The following is a 22,840-nucleotide window of genomic DNA, read 5'->3' as shown; positions in this document are numbered from 1 at the left end:
TTCTGTTGAGAGCCACTGCCTTAAATAAGACCTTCAAAGATTCCTCATTTTTTTTTAAAGGAAATCTTTAAACTCTTAACGGAGCATAAAAGTTTGCCATGATCTTCCCCTGCCTAACCCTACAGCCTTTTCCAGCTCAGACTCCATGTTCTAATTGAAGTAAAGAAAAAGTCTGCTTCCCAGTTTTTCCAGATACGTTGTGTCCTATAAGAAAAATTGCACCACTCTCTCCTTCTAATTAGCCCTTCATTTTCTTCTAGTCAGTGGTTCTCAAATATTAGTGTGCCTGTATCAAAATTACTCAGAGGACTTGTTAACCTTCAGAGTGCTGGGCCCCACCCCCAGAATTTCTGAATCTACATATAAATCTGGGGTGGGGCCTGAGAATCTTTATTTCTAACAAGTACCAGGTGATGGTGATGACTTTTAGAACCAGGATTCTGGTCCCTTCAAGGATTTCCTATTCACCCTGAAGAGTAGATATGTTGATCATGTCATTTAGAAAGTTTCCTTGACTGCCGCAGGCAGAGTTTGTTTTCTTCCTGTTGAACCTTTATCACATTGCCCATCTCTTCATCTACTTATTTCTCCTGCTTCCTGACAACTCTCAGTGGAAAGTTCTCATTTTACCCATCCAGAGGTCTGGCATACTTCAGGACCTGTGTAGATTCTCACAGCCTACCTTCCTCAAAAAGGACTATAATAAATGAATTCAAACTAAAAAATCCTTGGAACTTCCTCAGCCCAATACTTTGACCTTACTAAAATCTTACTTAGCCATTTCACCTTTACACAGGCCAGTAGAAGATTGTTTAATTAAATGAAGGAAGGAAACTACCCAATTCCTATTTTTCCAATTGTTTTATATGTATATGGTGAGAATGAGAGAAAGAGGGAGAGAGCCATCTTATTTGAAGGAAAGTCAGCTTCGCATACATCAACTCTTAATTCTATAAACACCAACTCATCAAAATCACCTACTGTGCTTTGATAGGACCTGACTCCCGGGCAGCGGCGCTACTTTTACAGCATCATGAAGATTTACAACTCCAGGCCCCAGTGGGCGGCCCTGCAGACCCGCTATATTCACAGCCTTCAGCACCAGCAGCTGCTTGGTGAGTTTAACTACTTGACCTGCACCACACACCTCAAGAAGGGACTACTACACTGCAGCCAGAAGTCAAGTTTCCTGATAAAAGTTTCAAGCAGAACGTTCTCTTCCAGCGAAATATTTTACCAATGTGGTTTCCAAAAAATTATCCCTGACAATAGAAAGCAAGTCTCTGTGGGTAAATTAAGAGGATTTAAAGAGGATGGATTAATATAAGATGTCAACAATTCTCTGAGATTTATAGGAACTTGATCTAGTGGAAACAGCCATGGCCTCAGGCAGATGGTCTAGGCTTAAAGCACAGATCAGCCCCTTGCTGGTTGCATAAACTCAGAGACTTGGTTTACTCAAAACAGGAATACTTATATTGTTGAGCAGTTACCATGTTCCAGACATTGTGCTTGGAGCTCTATATGTCCTTTCTCATTTTCTCCCCACTTTACAATTGTGGGAAGCTGTAGCTCCGCAGGTCACAAAGCTTGATCAAGACCACCCAGATGGCACATGTCAGTTAGGATGATCACCTACAAAACTCATGCATTTTTGTCCCTATCCTTCACTGTCTCTCCTCTTCTATAAACCTCATGGGATTTTATTTTTTTTTATTTTTTATTTTAATATTTTTATTGAGGTATTATATGTGTACATATCTTACTATTACCCCCCCCCACCCCTCACCCACACATGCCCTCCCCCCCAGAGTTTTGCGTCCATTGTTTATGCTTATATGCATGCATACAAGTCCTTCGTTTGATTTCATAACTCCCCCACCTTTCCCAAACTTTCCCCCTGTAATTTGAAAGTCTGTTTGATGCTTTACTGTCTCTGTATCTATCTTTTTGTTCACCACTTTATAATGTTCTTTACTATTCCTAAATGAGTGAGATCATGTGGTATTTTTCTTTCATTGACTGGCTTATTTCACTTAGCATAATGTTCTCCAATTCCATCCAGGTTGCTGCAAATGATGAGAATTCCTTCTTTTTTATGGCAGCATAGTATTCCATTGTGTAGATGTACCACAGTTTTCCGATCCAGTCAACTGCTGATGGGCACCTAGGCTGTTTCCAAATCTTAGCTATTGTAAATTGTGCTGCTATGAACATAGTGGTGCATATATCCTTTCTGATTGGTGTTTCTAGTTTCTTCGAATATATTCCCAGGAGTGGGATTACTGGGTCAAATGGGAGTTCCATTTTCAGTTTTTTGAGGAAACTCCATACTGTTCTCCACAGTGGCTGCACCAGTCTGCATTCCCACCAGCAGTGCACGAGGGTTCCTTTTTCTCCGCATCCTCGCCAACACTTGTCGTTTGTTGATTTGTTGATGATAGCCATTCTGACAGGTGTGAGATGGTACCTCATTGTTGTTTTGATTTGCATCTCTCGGATAATAAGTGACTTTGAACATGTTTTCATGTGTCTCTTGGCCTTCCTTCTGTCTTCTTTTGAAAATATTCTGTTTAGGTCTGTTGCCCATTTTTTTATTGGATCATTTATCTTCCTCTTATTAAGTTGCATGAGCTGACTGTAGATGTTGGAGATTAAACCTTTATCAGTGATAGCATTTGCAAATATGTTTTCCCATGTAGTGGGCTTTCTTGTTGTTTTGTTGATGGTTTCTTTTGCTGTAAAAAAGCTTTTTATTTTGATGTAGTCCCATTTGTTAATTTTCTCTTTAGCTTCCATTGCCCTAGGGGCAGTGTCAGTGAAGAAGTTCTTGTGGCATATGTCTGAGATTTTGTTGCCTGTGGATTCCTCTAGTATTTTTATGGTTTCCCGTCTTATGTTTAAGTCCTGTATCCATTTTGAGTTTATTTTTGTGTATGGTGTAAGTTGGTGATCTAGTTTCATTTTTTTGCATGTATCTGTCCAGTTTTCCCAACACCATTTATTGAAGAGACTGTCTTGACTCCATTGTATGTTCATGCCTCCTTTGTCAAATATTAATTGAGCATAGTGGTTTGGGTCGATATCTGGGTTCTCTATTCTGTTCCATTGATCAATATGTCTGTTCTTGTGCCAGTACCAGGCTGTTTTGAGAACAGTGGCTTTGTAATACAGCTTGAAATCTGGTATTGAGATCCCACCTACTTTATTCTTCTTTCTGAGGATTGCTGAGGCTAGTCGGGGTCTTTTTTTATTCCAGATGAATTTTTGGAGAGTTCTTTCTAGGTCTGTGAAATATGCTGTTGGTATTTTGATGGGAAGTGCATTGAATCTGTAGATTGCTTTGGGTAGTATGGACATTTTAATGATGTTGATTCTACCAATCCAGGAACATGGTATGTTCTTCCATCTGTTTACGTCTTCCTCTATCTCTTTTTTCAGTGTCCTGTAGTTTTCTGAGTATAGGTCTTTTACCTCCTTAGTTAAGTTTATTCCTAGGTATCTTAATTTTTTTGGTGCGATGGTAAATGGGATTGCTTTTTTAGTCTCTCTTTCTGTAAGTTCATTATTGGTGTATAGAAAAGCCATAGATTTCTTGGCGTTAATTTTGTATCCCGCTACATTGCCGAATTCATTTATTAAGTCTATTAGTTTTTTGATGGAATCTTTTGGGTTTTTTATGTACAATATCATGTCATCTGCAAATAAGGACAGCTTCACTTCTTCTTTTCCAATTTGGATGCCTCTTATTTCTTCTTCTTGCCTAATTGCGATAGCTAATACTTCCAGTACTATGTCAAACAGGAGTGGTGAGAGTGGGCATCCCTGTCTTGTTCCTGTTCTTAGGGGAAATGGTTTTAGTTTTTGCCCATTGAGTATGATGTTTGCTGTGGGTTTATCATAAATAGCTTTTATTATGTTGAGGTATGAGCCTTTTATTCCCACCTTGTTGAGAGTTTTTATCAAGAAAGGGTGTTGGATTTTGTCAAATGCTTTTTCTGCATCTATTGATATGACTATGTGATTTTTATCTCTCAATTTGTTTATGTGATGTATCACGTTTATTGATTTGCGGATATTGTACCATCCTTGCATTCCTGGAATAAATCCTACTTGGTCATGGTGTATGATCTTTCTGATGTACTGCTGGAGCCGATTTGCTAGAATTTTGTTGAGGATTTTGGCATCAATGTTCATGAGGGATATTGGCCTGTAATTCTCTTTCATTGAGTTGTCTTTATCTGGTTTTGGTATTAGGGTGATGCTGGCTTCATAGAAGGAGCCTGGAAGTGTTCCTTCCTCTTGAATTTTTTGGAATAGTCTGAGGAGGATAGGTTTTAGTTCTTCCTTGAAAGTTTGATAAAACTCTCCTGTGAAGCCATCTGGCCCTGGGCTTTTGTTTGCCGGAAGCTTTTTGATGACTGCTTCAATTTCTTCCATAGTTACTGGCTTGTTGAGCTGTTTAGAATCTTCCTGATTGAGTTTTGGAAGGTTGTATTTTTCTAGGAATATGTCGATTTCCTCTAGGTTGTCCAGTTTGTTGGAATAGAGTTGTTCGTAGTATTTTGTAACAATCCTTTGTATTTCGTCGGGATCTGTTGTTATTTCACCTCTTTCATTTCTGATTTTGTTTATTTGGGTCCTCTCTCTTTGCTTCTTGGTGAGCCTGGCTAGAGGTCCATCAATCTTGTTTATCCTTTCAAAGAACCAGCTCTTGGTTTTGTTGATCTTTTGTATTGTTTCTTTGGTCTCTATGTCGTTTATCTCCGCTCTGATCTTTATTATTTCTTTCCTTCTGCTTACACTGGGCTTATCTTGTTGCTCTCTCTCTAACTCTTTGAGTTGTTGTGTTAGGTAATTTATTACCATTGTTTCTTGTTTTTTGCAGTAGGCTTGTAGAGCTATGAACTTCCCTCTCAGGACTGCTTTCGCTGTGTCCCATAGATTTTGGATTGTTGTGTTTTCATTGTCGTTTGTTGCCATGATGTTTTTTATTTCTTCCTTGATGTCTTGGTAACCCAGTCATGGTTTAATAGCATGCTGTTTAGTCTCCAAGTGTTTGATTTCTTTGGGTTGTTTTTATTGTAGTTGATTTCCAGTTTTATGCCACTGTGATCTGAGAAGATACTTGATATGATTTCTATCTTCTTGAATTTGGAGAGACTTTGCCTATGTCCTAACATATGGTCTATCTTTGAAAATGACCCATGTGCACTTGAGAAGAATGTATATTCTGTGGCTTTGGGGTGAAATGTTCTGAAGATGTCGATTAATTCCATCTGTTCTAGTGAGTCATTTAGGATTGATGTTTCTTTGCTGATTTTTTGTTTAGAGGATTTGTCCAATGGTGATAGTGGGGTATTGAAGTCTCCTACTATGATTGTATTACTGTCAATCTCTCCTTTGATATCTTCCAGGAGTTTTTTAATGTATCTTGGTGCTCCTGTATTGGGTGCATATATGTTTACCAGAGTTATTTCTTCTTGTTGGATTTCTCCCTTTAGTATTATGAAGTGGCCTTCATTATCTCTTGTTATGTCCTTCACTTTGAGATCTAATTTGTCAGATATAAGTATTGCAACCCCAGCTTTTTTTTCATTTCCATTTGCCTGGAAAACCTTTTTCCATCCATTTACTCTCAGTCTGTATGCATCCTTTTTTTTGAGGTGGGTTTCCTGTAGACAGCAGATATCTGGGTTTTGTTTTCTTATCCAGTCTGTTACCCTGTGTCTTTTGATTGGGGCATTCAATCCATTTACATTTAAAGTTATTATTGATAGGTACTTATTTGACGCCATTTTTATTCTATACCCCTGTGTACCTTCTTCCTCATGGGATTTTATAAGCACAAATGAAATAATGGTTGTGAAAGACTTTATAGATCATAAACAACAGCCTACAGAAAAGTGTAATTGCTGTTAAGTCTCTTTTTTTCTCAAAAAAGTTTTGTCTTCAGCTCCTCTCTATTACGCTCTTCTTCTAACTCCCTTAGAGGTTTGTTTGTTTGTTTGTTTGTTTATTTTAAGCTGTTACAGGATAGTGAGAAGCTAAGGAAATTCCCTAAGCAAGTGGAATAGGGAAACTGAGACAAGACAATTACAAAAGGTCCAACAGTTTGGAGAGCTTGCAGCTCGCTTGTAAATAACAAGCCATTATCTTCCCCAACCAAGGACACTTGAGAGCAAATGGCTAAACACCACTCCTCACTAACTAAAAGAATTAAGAAAGGAGGGGGAAGGAAAGGAGAAGAGAAGGAGGAATCTTAATCACCTAGAGAATACATAGTTTAAATCACCCTGAAACTAACTAAAAGCAGAGAGGAGGGAGGAGGGGGAAGGAAGAATGCAGTCTTATCTAGTCTCACTGTTTAAACAGAGAAGCCAGCAGTCTCAGAGGATTTAATTACCAAGTGCTTCTCATACATCCTGGGAAAGCCATAACAAAGTAAAAGGGAAAGAGACCTTCAGAGTTAACCTATACCTGGATAGCTAGCAGAGGAAACTTAAAATCTATAGAGAGAAAAGTATATAAGGCAGACACTACCCTCCCCCACCACACTCACTCTTCAGATTAGCGGAGAGTCCATCTGTGCTTCATGCCGGATGATGATATGCTTGCCTTACTTCTTTAATAAATTCACATGCTTTACTTCTTAATAAATTCACTTTAACACAATTAATCTGGAGTCACTCATTTGAAAGCATTCATACGAGAAGACAAGAACCCAGGAGGGGACAGCTCTCTCCCTTCAATTCCGGGGCCTGTCCCATAACCTTTCCTGGTGTTTTTGGGTGCCTGTAACAAAACTACTCACTTGGCATTAGCACATCTAGTTATACTATTGTTTCTATATTTGCACAAAAGAAAAATATGTTTTTTCCAAGTTATTTAATAACAAAAACAATGAGTAGCTATCTGTTTTTAGGACTTCCTATGTACCAACTACTGTTCTAAGCACTTTGCATGTATTATCTTGTTTAAAACTTAAACATGTTTACATAGTAGATGCCTTTATTACCCACATTTTACAGAAGAGAATATTGAGACATGGATAAGTTAAAAATTTTGACCCAGGTAATGTAACTAATAAATGGCAGAGCCAGGATTCAGCTGGTCCCAATGATTGTTAGAAGCATTGCAGAAACATCATCAAGTACTTTTGTTTGCATAGTAAAACTACTCAAAAGCCAGTGAACCTAGAGGCAGAATATTCAAAGTTTACTGCACATAAACTTCACCTCTGTATGTTATTAAAATGCAAATTTCAGGCCTAACTTTCTAAGTTTCTGATTTGAAAGGTCACTGGAGTAGAACTAGAAATCTGCATTTTTAATAAGCATTATCATTTAGTTAATTTATTATGTTTTATTTTTTATTGAAAAATTTGTGGGTTACATTGGTTAAAAAATTTATAGACGTTTCAGGGATACATTCTATAATACGTCATCTGTATAGTGTATTGTGTGTTCACCACTCGAAGTCATGTCTCTTTCCATTACCATTTATCCCCACTTTATCCTCTCCTACCTCCCACCACCACCTTTCCCTGTGGTAGTCACCACACTGTTGTCTGTGTCTATGAGGTTCTTGTTTGTTTGTTTTTCATTTAACTCCTTCAACTTTTTCACCCAGACCCCAAACCACCCTCCCTTCTGACAGCTGTAAGTCTATTCTCTGTATCTATGAGTCTCTATATTGTTTGTTTATTTTATTCATTAGATTCCACATATAAATGAAACCATGTGGTATTTGTTTTCTCTGACTGGCTTATTTCACTTAGCATAATACTCTCCAGGTCCATCCATGATGTTGCAAAGGGCAAGATTTCCTTCTTTTTTACCAACGAGTACTATTGATGGACACTTGGGCTGTTTGCAAAACTTGGCTTTTGTAAATAACACTGCAATGAACACAGGGATACATATATTTTTTCATATTAGTGTTTTGGGTTTCTTTAGATATACTCCCAAAAATGGAATCACTGGGTCATAAGGCAGTTCAAGTTTTAATGTAACTCCACACTGCTTTCCATAGTAGCTGCATCAATCTGCACTCTCACCAACAGTGCATGAGGGTTTCCTTTTCTCCACATCCTCACCAACAATTTTTGTTGATTTATTGATGATAGCCATTCTGACAGAAGTGAGGCAATCTCATTTCCGTTTTAATTTTCATTTGTATGATGATAATGACTTGAGCAACTTTTCATATATCTATTGGCCATCTGTATGTCCTCCTTAGAGAAGTGTCTATTCAGGTCCTTTTTCAATTTTTAAAATTGGTTTGTTTGTTTTTGGGGGGATATTAACCCTTATCAGATGTATCATTGTTCAGTATGTTCTCCCATTTAGTGGGTAGTCTTTTCATGCTGTAAATGCTTTCCTCTGCTGTGCAAAAGTGATATAGTCCCATTAATTTATTTATATTTTTGTTTCCCTTACCCAAGGAGATATGCTGGAAAAATAATGCTATGAGAAATATACAAGATTTTTCTGCCTATGTTTTCTTCTAGGATTTTTATGATTTCTAGTCTTATATTTAAGTCTTTAATCCATTTTTAGTTTATTCTTGTTTTTGGTGAGGGAAGGTGGTCTAGTTTCATTTCTTTTACATGTATCTGTCCAATTTTCCAACACCAATTATTGAATAAACTGTCTTTACCTCATTGTATGTTCTTGCCTCCTTTTTCAAATATTAATTGACTATAAAGGTTTGGGTTTATTTCTGGGCACTCTATTCTGTTCTATTGATCTATATGTCTGTTTTTAAGCCAGTACCATGCTGTTTGATGACTATGGCATTGTAGTATAGTCATATCAGGTAGCATAATTCCTCCAACTTTGTTCTTTTTTCTCCAGGTTGCTGTGGCTATTCGTTTTTGTCTTTTGTGTTTCCATATAAATTTTTGGAATTTCTTTTCCAGTTCTGTAACATATGTCATTGGTATCTTGATAGGAATTGTATTGAATCTATAGATTGTTTTGGGTAGTATGAACATTTTAATTATGTTAATTATTTTTATTCATGAAATGGTATATGCTTCCACTTATTTATATTTCCTTCAATTTTATTCTTCAGTACAAATATTTTACATCCTTGGTTAAATTTATTCCTAGGTATTTCTTTGATTCAATTGTAAATGGAGTTATTTTCTTTGTTTCCCTTTTTCATAGTTCATTAGTGGTGTATACAAATGCAACTGATTTCTGGATATTTATTTTGTATTCTGCTACTTTACTGAATTCATTTATGAACTCTAGTCATTTTTAAGTAGAATCTTTAAGGTTCTCTATATACAGTATCATGTCATCTGCAAATAATGAGAGTTTTACTTTTTCCTTTCTAATTTGAATGCATGTGATTTCTTCTACTTACTGAGAGCTGTGGCTATGAGATCCAGTACTATGTTGAATAAGAGTGGTGAAAGCAGAAATCACTGTTTTGTTTTGTCTTTCCAATTCTTAAGTGAAAAGCTTTTTAGTTTTACAGGTTGAGTATGATATTAGTTGTGTGTTTGTCATATATGGTCTTTATTATGTTGTGGTATGTTGAGGATTTTAGCATATATGTTCATGAGGCATATTGGCCTATATAATTTTTTCTTTGTGGTGTCTTTATCTGGTTTTGGAATTAGGATAACGCTGGCTTCATAGAATCAGCTTGGGAGTCTTCCCTCTTCTTGAGCACTTTGGAATAGTTTGAGAAGAATAGATGTTAGTTCTTCTTGAATGTTTGGGAAAATTTACCTATGAAACCACTCAGTCCAGTCCAGGACTTTTGTTTTGGGAGTTTGTTTGTTTTTTATTACTTCTTGATTTTCTTTAGTTGTCACTGGTTTATTCAGATTTTCTGATTCTTCTTGAGTCAGTTTTGGAAGTTTGTATGTTTCTAAGAATTTCACCATTTCATCCATATTGTCCAATTTGTTGGCATATAGTTGTTTGTAATATTTTCTTACAATCCCTTGTGTTTCTGTGAAATCAGTTGTTACTTCTCCTCTTTCATTTCTGATTTATTTATTTGGGTCCTCTCTTTTTTTTTCTTCATGAGTCTGGTTAAAGGTGTGTCAATCTTGTTTATCTTTTCAAAGAACCAACTCTTGGTTCCCTTGATCTTTCAAGTTGTTTCAATTTTGTTTATTTTTTCTCTGGTCTTTGTTAATTTTCCCCTTATACTTACTTGGACTTTGTTAGTTGTTCTTTCTCTAGTTCCTTTAAGCGTAAAGTTATATATTTTTTGGGATTTTTCTTGTTCAGGTAGGTCCATATTACTAAGAATGTCCCTCTTAAAAATACTTTTGCTGTGTCCCATAGATTTTGGGTTATTGTGTTCTCAATTTTATTTGTTTCAAAATAAAAATATATTCTTCCTTAATCTCATTGTTAATCTATTCATTGTTTAGTAACATGTTATTTAGCCTTCACATCTTTGTGTGTTTTTCAGGTGTGTTGTTTTTTTTTTTCCTCTGTGATTGATTCCTAGTTTCATACCACTATGGACAGAGAAGATGCTTGATATGATTTCAATCTTTTTAAAATTATTGAGACTTGTTTTGTGTCCTAACATGTGGTCTATTGTATAATATGTTCCATGTGTATTTGAAAAGAAAGTATATTTTGCTGCCTTGGGGTGAAAGGCTCTGAAGATATCTATTAAATCCATCTGATCTAGTGTGACTGTTAAGGCCACTGTTTCCTTGTTGATTTTTTTTTTTTCTGGAAGATCTATCCATTGATATCAGCTTGCTAAAGTCTTTTATATATCTATTGATTTCTCCTTTTATGTCCATCAAGATTTGCTTTATATATTTAGGTGCTCATATGTTGAGTGCATAAATATTTACAAGGGTTCTATTATCTTGTTGGATTTCTACTTCTATCATTAAGTAGTGACCTTCCCTGTCTCTTATATAGCCTGTTTTAAAGTTTATTTTGTTAAATATAAGCATTGTTACGCTAGATTTTTAAAATTTCCATCTACATTAAAATATTTTAAAAGCATTATTAAAAGTGGTCTTAGCCAGATGATTGTGACTGTAGGTGGTTTGCAGAATGAATTTTTAACATCGTTAAAATATGGATACTAGCCAAAGTAATCTACAGATTCAACCTAATCCCTATTAAAATACTGATAGCATATTTCACAGATCTAGAACAAATATTCCAAAAATTTATATGGAACCAAAAAGAACCCTAAATAGCCTCAGCATTATTGAGAAAGAAAAACAAAGTTGGAGGGATCACAATACCAAATATCAAGTTATACTACAAAGGCATTGTAATCAAAACAGCCTTGTACTGGCAAAAGAACAGGCATATAGATCAATGGAACAGAACAGAGACCCCAGAAATTAACTCACACCAATACAGTCAATTAATATTTGACCAAAGAGGCAAGAGCATACAATGGAGAAAAGATAGTTTCTTCAATAAATGGTATTGGGAAAATTAGTCAGGTACATGCAAAAAAATGAAACTACTAGTAGGCCACTAACATACCACACAAAAGAATAAACTCAAAATGGATAAAATACTTAAATATAAGTTGTGAAACTATAAAAATCCTAGTAGAAAACATAGTTGGTAAAATCTCAGACATCTCATGTAGCAGTTTTTACACCAATACATCTTCTAGGGCAGTGGTTGGCAAACTCATTAGTCAACAGAGCCAAATATCAACAGTACAACAATTGAAATTTCTTTTGAGAGCCAAATTTTTTAAACTTAAACTTCTTCTAACGCCACTTCTTCAAAATAGACTCGCCCAGGCCGTGGTATTTTGTGGAAGAGCCACACTCAAGGGGCCAAAGAGCCGAATGTGGCTCGTGAGCCTCAGTTTGCCGACCACTGTTCTAGGGCAAGGGAAACAAAGGGAAAAATAAACAAATGGGACTAAATCAAAATAAAAAAAGTTCTACATAGCAAAATAAATCATCAACAAAATAAAAAGGGAACCCATTGTATGGGAGAACATAATCGACAATGGTACATCTGAAAGAGGTTAGTGTTTTTGTTTTGTTTTGTTTTGAATTACATTTTATTGGCATGACATTAGTCAATATGAATATATAGGTTTCATGTGTGGATTACTAATTTACAAAATCTGTATATAAGGCCATGTGCCCACCACCCAAAGTCAAATCTTCTCCTGTCACCTCATATTAGGACCCCTTTCTCCCCCCAACCCCTCCCTCTGGCAACCACCACACTGCTGTTTGTATTCATAAGTTTCAGTTTTATATTCCACATATGAGTGAAATCATACAGTTCTTAGCTTTTTCTATCTGACATTTCATTTCACATAATGTTCTCAAGGTCCAACCATGTTGTTGTAAATGACGCTATTTCATCCTTTCTTATGGATGTGTAGTACTCCATTTCGTGTATATATACTACATCTTCTTTATCTAGTCTTCTATCGCAGGGCACTTTGGCTGTTTCCAAGTCTTGGCCACTGTGAATAATGTTGCAGTGAACTTAGGGGTGCATATATCAGCATTGCATAGACATGATTTTGAGGTTTTCGGGTATATATCCTGAAGTGGGGTTGTTGGGTCATATGGTAGCTCTATTTTTAATTTTTTTAGGACTTGCCAGACAGCTTTCCATAGTGGTTGTACCAGTCTACATTCCCACCAGCAGTGAATGAGGGTTCCTTTTTTTCCACAACCTCTCCAACATTTTTTGTTGCTTGTCTTGTTGATAATGGCCACTCTAACTGGTGTAAGGTGGTATCTCATTATAGTTTTAATTTGCATTTCCCTGATTGCCAGTGAGGTTGAATATCTTTTTATGTATCTATTGGGTGTTTTTATGTCTTCTTGGGAGAGGTGTAGAGAGTGCCTGAGAAGGCACATGGGCATTTCTTTAATTATTGTCAGCTGAATCCAGTGGCGTTGGCAAAGCCACGTCCTGGAAACACGCTTTGCCAAAAGGCAGGAGTGTTGTCGGCTTGACCTTCAGCCCAGGTGCCAGGGGGTAGGTTTTATTATTTAAATTCAGCCAAGCACCAGGAATGAATATGACCCAGGCCCACCCTAGAATGTGCATAATCTCCTTTGTCTTGACTTTCAGTAAAACTTTCTGTTTTTTTGCTGTATAAAATAAACAAGCTGTATTGGCTCTGGGTCCCTGTCCCTGTCAGAGGACAGTGGTCCCACCTGGTCCCAGCTTTTTCCTTCTATCTCTGTGTCTGTCTCTTTCTTTCATTTTCTCAATCCCCAGCAGCCCCTACTCAGGAACCAGATCGCTCTCTACCCGTGCTGGATGCGGAAAAGAGAGAAATATCCACAGAGAGCTATATTTTCAGGTCCTCTGCCCACTTTTTGTTTGGATTGTTTATTTGTTTGGTGTTGAGTTTTATGAGTTCTTTATATAGTTTGGAAATAAAACCTTTGTCAGAGTGACTGTTTGCAAATATCATCTCCCATCTGGTTGGCTGCCTATTTGTTTTGTTGTCCGTTTCTTTTGCTCTGCGGAAGCTCTTCAGTTTGACATAGTCCCATTCATTTATTTTTGCCTCTTCCTCCCTTGCCTTTGGGGTCAAGTCCATAAAATGCTCTCTACTGCCCAGGTCCATAAGTTTGGTAGCTATATATATTTTTTTCTATGTGACTTATAGTTTCAGGTCTTATGTTTAAGTTTTTGATCCATTTTGAATTAATTTTTGTACATGGGGACAATCTGCAATCCAGTTTTATTTATTTGCATGTAGCTTTCCAGTTTTCCTAGCACCATTTATTGAAGACACTATCTTTATTCCAATGTGCATTTTTGGCTCCTTAGTTGAAAATTATCTGTACATATATGTGTGGTTTTATTGCTGGGCTTTCTATTCTGTTCCATGGATCTGTGTATCTATTTCTCTGCCAATACCATGCTGCTTTGATTATCGTAGCTCTGTAGTATATTTTGAAGTCAGGTAGCATGATACCTCCAGCATTGTTCTTTTTTTTTTTTTTTTTTCAGGATTGCTTTGGCTATTCTGTGTCTTTTGTGGTTCCATATAAATCTGATGATTTCTCATTCTATTTCTTTAAAAAAATGAAATGACATTGGGATTTTTATGGAGATTGTACTAAATCTGTATATTGCTTTGGGTAATATATCCATTTTAACTATGTTGATTCTTCCAATCCATGAACACGGGATATTTTTCCATTTTGTTGTGTCTTTTTCAATCTCTTTTAATAACGTTTTATAATTGTCAATATATAGATCTTTCACATTCTTTGTTAAGTTTATTCCTAGATATTTTATTCTTTTGGTGATGATTGCAAAAGAAATTATTTTCTCCATTTCTTTTTCTGAAGTTTTGTTGTTGGTATACAGGAAGGCAATGGATTTTTGCACATTGATTTTGTATCCTGCAACTTGACTGTATTTGTTTATTGTTTCCAGTACTTTTTCATAGAGTCTTTAGGGTTTTCTATATACAGCATCATGTCATCTGCAAAAAGTGACAGTTTGATTTTTCCCTTCCCTATTTAGATGCCTTTTATTTCTTTCTCTTGCCTTATTGCTCTGGCTAGGACTTCCAGTGCTATGTTGGATAAGAGTGGTGAGAGTGGACATCTTTGTCTGGTTCCTGATCTTAGGGGAAAAGCTTTCAGTTTTTCACCATTGAGTATGATATTGACTGAGGGTTTATCATATACTAGAGGCCCGGTGCACTAAATTCATGCACGGGGGGGGGGGGGTCCTCAGCCTGACCTGCACCCTCTCCAATCTGGAACCCCTTGTGGGATGTCTGACTGCTGGTTTAGGCCAGATCCCTATGGGACCACTGGCTCATAACCACTCACCTGCTTGCCTGCCTAATGTCCCTAACTGCTCCCTTGCTTGCCTGATCACCCTTAACCACCTCTGCCTGCTGGCCTGGTCGCCCCCAACATGCATATGACTGGGGTCCCTCAGCCTGGCCTGTGCCCTCTCACAGTCCGGGAGCCCTTGGGGAAGCGAGCCTAAGCCAACAGTCAGACATCCTTAGCTCTGCTACAGAGGTGGGAGAGTTTCCCGCCACCGCTGCTGCACTTGCCAGTTGTGAGCCCAGCTCAGGGCTTCTGGCTGAGTGGCACGCCCCCTGTGGGAGTGCACTGACCACAAGGGGGCAGCTCCTGCATTGAGTGTCTGCCCCCTGGTGGTCAATGTGTGTCATAGCAACTGGTTGTTCCATCATTTGATCAATTTGCATATTAGTGTTTTATTATATACTAGAGGCCCAGTGCACGAAATTTGTGCACGGAGGGGGGTTGTCCCTCAGCCCAGCCTGTACCCTCTCCAATCTGGGACCCCTCAAGGGATGTCTGACTGCCCGTTTAGGCCCGATCCCAGGGATCGGGCCTAAACGGGCAGTCGGACATCCCTCTCACAATCCAGGACTGCTGGCTCCCAACTGCTTGCCTGCCTGCCTTCCTGATTGCCCCTAACCGCTTTGGCCTGCCAGCCTGATCACCCCCTAACCACTCAGCTGCCAGCCTGTTTGCCCCCAACTTCCCTCTTCTGCAGGCCTGGTCACCCCTAACTGCCCTCTCCTGCAGGGTTGATCACCTCCAACTGCCCTCCCTTGCAGGCTTGGTCCCTCTCAACTGCCCTCCCTTGCAGGCCAGGTGCCTCCCAACTGCCCTCTCTTGCTGGCCATCTTGTGGTGGCCATCCTGTGTCCACATGGGGGCAGGATCTTTGACCTCATGGGGGCAGCTATATTGTGTGTTGCAGTGATGGTCAATCTGCATAGTACTCTTTTATTAGATAGAATAGAGGCCTGGTACAGGGGTGGGGGCCAGCTAGTTTGCCCTGAAGGGTGTCCCTGATCAGGGTGGGGTACCCTGGGGGCATGGGGCAGCCTGAGCAAGGGGCCTGTGGTGGTTTGCAGGCCTGCCACGCCCCCTGGCAACGCAAGCAGAGGCCCTGGTATCTGGAATTTATTTTCCTTCTACAATTGAAACTTTGTAGCCTGGAGCAGAGCCAAGCCTGGGGCTCCCTCTGAGGCCCAAAGCCATTTGTGTTGGGGTTATAATTGAAACTTCGTTGCCTTAAGCGGGTGGGCCTGGCCAGGGTGTGTGGAAAGCTTTGCTTCTCCTGTTGCCGGCGACAACCCTGGCCTGCTCTCTCAAGCTCCATTTTGCCGCCATTTGTTTGAATTTGTTTACCTTCTATAATTGAAACTTTGTAGCTTGAGTGGAGGCTTAGGCCTGCAACGGCTGGCAGAAAGCTTGGCTTCCTCTGTTACCTAGGAAACCTTGCTCTCTGTGGCTGTAGCCATCTTGGTTTGGGTTAATTTGCATACTCGCTCTGATTGGATGGTGGGCGTGGCTTGTGGGCGTGGCTTGTGGGTGTGTCGGAGGTATGGTCAATTTGCATATTTGTCTATTATTAGATTGGATGATGGCCTTTATTATGTTGAGGTACTTTACTTCTATTCCTATTTTATTGAGAATTTTAATCATAAATGGATGTTATATCTTATCAAATGCTTTTTCTGCATCTATTGACAAGATCATATGATTTTTATCCTTTCTTTTGTTAATGTGGTGTATTACATTGATGGATTTTTGAATGTTGAACTATCCTTGTGCCCCTGGAATAAATCCCACTTGATCGCGATGTATTATTTTTTAGTTATACTGTTTTATTCCATTAGCTAGTATTTTGTTTAGGATTTTTGCATCTGTATTCATCAGGGATATTGGTCTGTAGTTTTCTTTTTGTGTGTGTTATCTTTGCCAGGTTTTGGTATCAGGGTTATAATTGGCCTCATAGAATATGTTAGGAAGTATTAACCTTCTTCAATTTTTTGGAAGAGTTTGAAAAGGTTTTAATTCTTCCTTGAATGTTTAGTAGAATTCACTGGTGAAGCCATCTGGTCCTGGACTTTGGTTTTTTGGGAGGTTTTTGATAGTTATTTCAATTTCCTCACTGCTGATTGGTCTATTTAGATTTTCCAGTTTTTCATGATTTAGTCTAGGAAGGTTATATATTTCTAGGAACTTATCCATTTCTTCTAGATTATTGAATTTGTTCGCATAAAGGCTTTCATAATATTCTAGTATGATCCTTTGTATATCTGTGATGTCTGTGGTGATTTCTTCTCTCTCATTTCTGATTTTGTTTATATGGGTCTTTTCTCTTTTTTCCTTAGTGAGTCTAGTCAGGGGTTTTTCAATTTTATTAACCTTTTCAAAGGACCAGCTCTTTGTTTTATTGATTTTTATATAGTCTTTTTGTTCTCTATTTCATCTAATTCTGCTCTGATTTTTATTACTCCTTTTCTTCTACTAACTTTGGGTTGCTTTGTTCTTCTTTCTCTAGTCATTTAAGGTGTGATATTAGGTTGTTTACTTGGAATTTCTCTTGTTTTTTGAGATAGGCCTATAGTGATATAAACTTCCCTCTTATTACAGCTTTTGCTGCATCCCGGAGGTTTTGATATGTTGTGTTATCATTCTTATTTGTCTCTATATATCTTTTGATCTCATCTTATATTTCTTCTTTGATCCAGTCATTTTTTATTTTTTTATTTTTTAAAATATATTTTATTGATTTTTTTTTTTTACAGACAGGAAGGGAAAGGGATAGAGAGTTAGAAACATCGATGAGAGAGAAACATCGATCAGCTGCCTCCTGCACACCCCCCACTGGGATGTGGCCCTTGACTGAAATCAAACCTGGGACCATTCAGTCCACAGGCCGATGCTCTATCCACTGAGCCAAACCTGTCAGGGCGATCCAGTCATATTTTAGTAGTATGTTGTTTAATCTCCACGTATTTGTAGGTGTTCTTTTGTTTGTTTGTTTTTACCTCCTTTTTGCAATTGATTTCTAATTTCAAGGCATCGTGATCAGAAAATATGCTTGGAATAATTTCAATCTTTTTTAATTTGTTGATGTTTATTCTGTAACCCAACATATGATCTATCCTTGAGAATGTTCCATGTGCACTGGAGAAGAATGTATAGTCTGATGTTCTGGGATGAAATTTTCTGTAAATGTCAATTATATACATTTGGTCTAGTGCAGTGATGGGCAACCTTTTGAGCTTGGTGTGTCAAACTTCGCCAAAAAACTGAGCATAACTCGGGTAGTGTGTCACTTTGAGGAAAAAACATTATTTCGCAAATGTTTCATCCTCGGCATGCGGCCACCTCAGCGGCCACGTGTCATCAAAAATGGCTATGCGTGTCAGTGCTGACATGCGTGTCATAGGTTCGCCATCACTGGTCTAGTGTTTCATTTACAGCCGATATTTCTTTATTTTTTGTTTTTGTTTGGTTGATATGTTTAGAGCTGTCAATGGAGTATTAAGGTCTCCAACTATAATTGTGTTTTGATCTGTTTCTCCCTTTAGTTCTGTGAGTAGCTGTCTAATATATTCTGTTGCTCCCTGGTTGGGCACATATATATTAAGAAGTGTTATGTTTTCTTGATGTAGTGTTCCTTTATCATTATAAAGTGTCCATCTTTGTCTCTTGTTTTCTTTGTTATCTTGAGATCTATTTTGTCAGATATAAGTATGGCTACACCTGCTTTTTTGTGGATGTTATTTGCTTGGAGAATCATTTTCCATCCTTTTACTTTGAATCTACCTTTGTCTTTGCTGTTTAGATGTGTCTCTTGTAGGCAGCATATGGTGGGATTTTGGTTTTTTATCTACTCTGTTACTCTGTGCCTCTTTACTGGTGAATTTAGACCATTTACATTTAGGGTAATTATTGATGTATGAGGATTTCCTATAGCTATTTTATCTTTTGTTTTCTGGTAACTCTGTGCTTCCATTGGTTCTTTTCCTTTATGCTTCTATTTGTTGTTTTTATTTGGTGGTATTCCATACATATTGCCTCTGTTTCCTCTTTTTTTAAACTGTATGTCTTGTTTGTGGAATGTCTATGTGTGGTTGCCATTAGTTTTATGAAAAGTGAAGTTGCATATATACCATAGTTTTTTCCCTTTTGAGTGCATCTGATCTTCATCTTCCTTTGCCTGTTCCTACCTGTCCCACTTCCCCTTGCATGTGTTTGTTGTCACAAATTATCCCTATTTATGCTGCGAGTTTTTGGCAATTCTACTGGTAGTGTTATGACCTTATGTTCTTTGTTTCAGGTAGAATAACTCCGTTCAGTATTTCCTGCAATGAAGGTTTTCTAGTGATAAAATCCCTCAGCTTCTGTATGTCTGGGAATGTTCTTATTTCTCCTTCATATTTAAAGGATAATTTTGCTGGATATAATATGCGTGGCTGGTAATTTCTCTCTTTCAGACATTTGAATATTTGGTTCCACTTTCTTCTGGCTTGTACAGTTTCTGCTGAGAAGTCAGTCAGGTGAAATTCTGATGGGTTTTCCTTTGTAGGTCACTTCCTTCTTTTCCCTGGATGCTTTGAGGATTTTTTTCTTTGTCACTAATTTTTGACAGCTTCATTACCAGGTGCCTTGAAGAGGGTCTTTGGATTGAGGTAACTATGTGTTCTGTTTGGCTCTTGGATTTAAGGATCTAGTTCTTTCCAAAGATTTGGTAAGTTTTCATGCACTATTTGTTTTAACAGACTCTACATTCCCTACTCTCTCTCTTCCTCCTCTGCTATGCCTATGATTCTGATATTATTATTATTATTGGAATCAAAGAGGTCTCGTAGGGCTATTTTGTATTTCTTTATTCTCAGGTCTCTCTCTTCTTCCATCTGCATCATTTCTTGATTCCTATCTTCAATATCACTAGTTCTTTCCTCTAACTGGTTGGTTCTGTTTTCTATGCTCCTCAGCTCACTCTTAATTTCTTTAATTGCCTACTTCATTTCCAGAATTTCTGCTTGATTCTTTTTAAAAATTTCCATTTCTTTGGATAAATACTCATTTTGTTCATTGATTTGTTTTCTGAGTGAGCTGAATTGCCTGTTAGTATTTTCTCGTATCTCATTGAGTATTTTCAGAACTGCAATATTGAAATCTCTATCATTCAACTCACATAATTCCATGTGTTCCAGCCTGTTTTCTGGGAATTTTTCATTTTCTTTCAGGTCATAGTTGTTGTTGTGGTTGTTCGTGGCATTTGCTGTTCTCCTTGTTTTCCCATTTATCTCTGAGGAGGTCTTTCTACTCTTTTCCAGTAGATGCCACTGAATTGCAAGATTTTTATCTTCTGTGGCCTCACAGTTTTGAGCCTCTGCAGCTTCCATAGGGCTGTACCTCCTCTGCTGTTTGGGGGTGAAGTTTGTTTTTCCCTCACAGTAATGGTGCCCCCTGACCTCCAGGGGTCCAGTCTAAGCAGTCCTCCTGGGGTTCAGTCACAGAGGGAAAATGTGTTTCTACTGCAACAGCTCTTGGCCTACAGATAATACTCTCCTATAGCCAACTCTGAAGGCAATGGGAAGCGAGATTTGGGAGTCTAATCAGTGGCAGGGCTCTGCCATCTATTATCTTTGCCTGAAAGTCCACAGCCAGGCCCAGCCGTGGGGAACAAACCTGTAGGGAGGGTGTCTGCTGACTCACAGCTCACGCACGCAACTCAGACCCCATTCACAATAGTCCCCATGATTCAGACACTCTCTCACTGTTTGTGTGCATGACCACATAATGCCGCAATTCCAGTGGCAACTCCAACAACTAGCCACTTGCTGGATTAGCTCTCTGTTAGTCCTTACTGGCTGAGGAAAGTGCCAGTAACTGCTGCTGCCAGTTCTCAGCTGCTCTGCAGACATGCTGCTGTGCTGTAGCCATATTCAGCTACCTTCCTTTCTCCTGTCCCTGCTCATGCCAAAGAGCCCACCTTAGTTGTTCCAGTGTGCAGGTCTCTCAGGCGTGCATCCCTGTTGAGCAGGGACTTCTTTGTTGAATTATATGTGGTTATTTCATTGAAATGTCAGGCGGAGAGGATAGACGTATCCTTATGCTCCATTCCTCTGACATTACTCTAAGAGGTTAGTTTTCAAAATATAGAAAGAACTCATAAAACTGAACACCAGGGAGACAAACAATCCAATATAAAATGGGCAAAGGAGCTGAATAGACACTTCTCCAAAAAGGATATACAGATGGCTAAGAGACATATGAAAAAATAATCAGTGTCACTAATCATCAGAGAGATGCAAATTAAAACTGCAATGAGGTATTACCTTACACTTGTCAGAATGGTTACCATCAATAAATCAACGACAAGTGCTGGTGAGGATGTGGAGACAAAAGAACCCTAGTGCACTGCTGGTGGGAATGCGGACTGGTGCAACCACTGTGGAAAATAGTGTGGAGTTTCCTCAAAAAATTAAAAATGGAACTGCTGTTTGACCCATCAATCCCACTTCTGTGAATATATCCTAAGAAATCTGAATCACCAGTCAGAAAGAATATTTGTACCCCTATCTTCATAGCACTGTTATTTACAATAGCTAAGATCTGGTAACAGCCCAATTGCCCATCTGTAGAAGAGTAGATAAAAAATACTATGGTACATTCACACAATGGAATACTATACAGCATTAAAAAGGAAGAAACTCTTACCCTTTGTGGCAACATGGGTGGACCTGGAGATTATTATGCTAAGCAGAGTAAGCCATTTAGAGAAAGAGAAATATCACATAATCTCACTTATATGTGGAATCTAATGAACAAAATAAACTGATGAACAAAAAAGGTCCAGAGGCACGGGTGCATGGAACAGAGGGACAGATCTCAGGTAGGAAGGGGATTGGAAGAGATTAACCAAAGAACACATATGTATATGTACATAATCCATGGACACAGACAATAGCGCAGGGAAAGCCTGGGGTGGGAAGGGGCTGGGTGGAGTGTGGGAAAGTGGTGGAAATAGGGGACATCTGTAATACTGTCAACAATAAATAAAAAAGTAAATAAATAACACAAAGGGATTGAATATATCTGTTTCTGGACTGAACAAAGTTTTGCTACTGAAGATAAACAATTCACATGAAGATTCTTCATGGCTCAAGTCCCTGTTTAAATTATCTATCATGATAATCAATGACTGTATTTATTAATCTACTGAATGATAAATGCAAAAAAAGGAAAATATACTTCTTGTCTTAAAAAATCATATAATCTGGGTGTGCTAAAAACAACTGTTTTAATCCAGCAGAGTAGAATAAATTTTGTGAATCTGTGAATATTTGCAGTGTTGTTTGCTTATTTGTTTTGTGAAATTGTTGACCTTAGAGTTTCTCTCATTTCTCCTCCTGCCCCCTCCAGGTTATATAACTCAAAAGGAGGCCTTGGCGTGTGCTGCTGTACTTAGAGATTCAGCCAAGAAAGCCTCGGCCAAGGGAGCTCCTCCAAGAACCAGCTCCAGAAGGGCCTCGGTCATGACAAGAACATGGCTGCCAGCACTCCCTGTGTCTGTGGGTCCACCCAGGACCAAAAGCGCAGGGCTCTGATTCTTTGGGAACCATGACTTTACACAGCTGTAACAGGCTGTTTGCTCATGTACCCTGGCATCTAGTGAGTGCTTAGTGTATATTTGTTGAATGAACGTAAATAAAAACTTGTAATACAAAACCACAAATAAAAATAACCTTTCCCTCATGCACATAAATTTTACCAGCAAGAAAAAGTTGAGAGGTTTAATGGAGCTAAGAGTAAATAAGCCTTTCACTCCACATATAATTATTTATAGAGTAAAATGACTTTTGAAGCTTTCAAAGTGAAAGCTTCTTTTGAATTCGAACCTCCCAGAGAAGTCCCAAGAACAGTGAAAGGGGAAAAGTCATCAGAGGGTGCCAGATCTTCTATCATTGGGTGATCATTCCCTGAAAGCTACTGACTGCACATACCGAAAATACCCAAACAAACACAGCGTTAGTACTGAGAATGCAGGGCTTCCGAAGCCATATCTTCACGG

The 22,840-nt window shown here is 38.3% G+C and overlaps 1 protein-coding gene across 1 annotated transcript in view; it reads left to right on the top strand.

Annotated features, from left to right (window-relative positions):
* Positions 1-22,376, top strand: part of FAM216B (family with sequence similarity 216 member B) — a 30,842-nt gene extending 8,466 nt beyond the window's left edge. Inside the window, 2 exon segments of the mRNA XM_054719824.1 lie at positions 995-1,115; positions 22,192-22,376. Coding sequence (XP_054575799.1) covers positions 995-1,115; positions 22,192-22,376 — 306 coding nt within the window.
* Positions 22,377-22,840: the final 464 nt, after the last annotated feature.

This window comes from Eptesicus fuscus, chromosome 8, assembly GCF_027574615.1.
Source record: "Eptesicus fuscus isolate TK198812 chromosome 8, DD_ASM_mEF_20220401, whole genome shotgun sequence".
NCBI lineage: Eukaryota > Metazoa > Chordata > Mammalia > Chiroptera > Vespertilionidae > Eptesicus > Eptesicus fuscus.
Note: the sequence above shows the minus strand (reverse complement) of the source record. Positions and strands in the feature narration are given on the sequence as shown.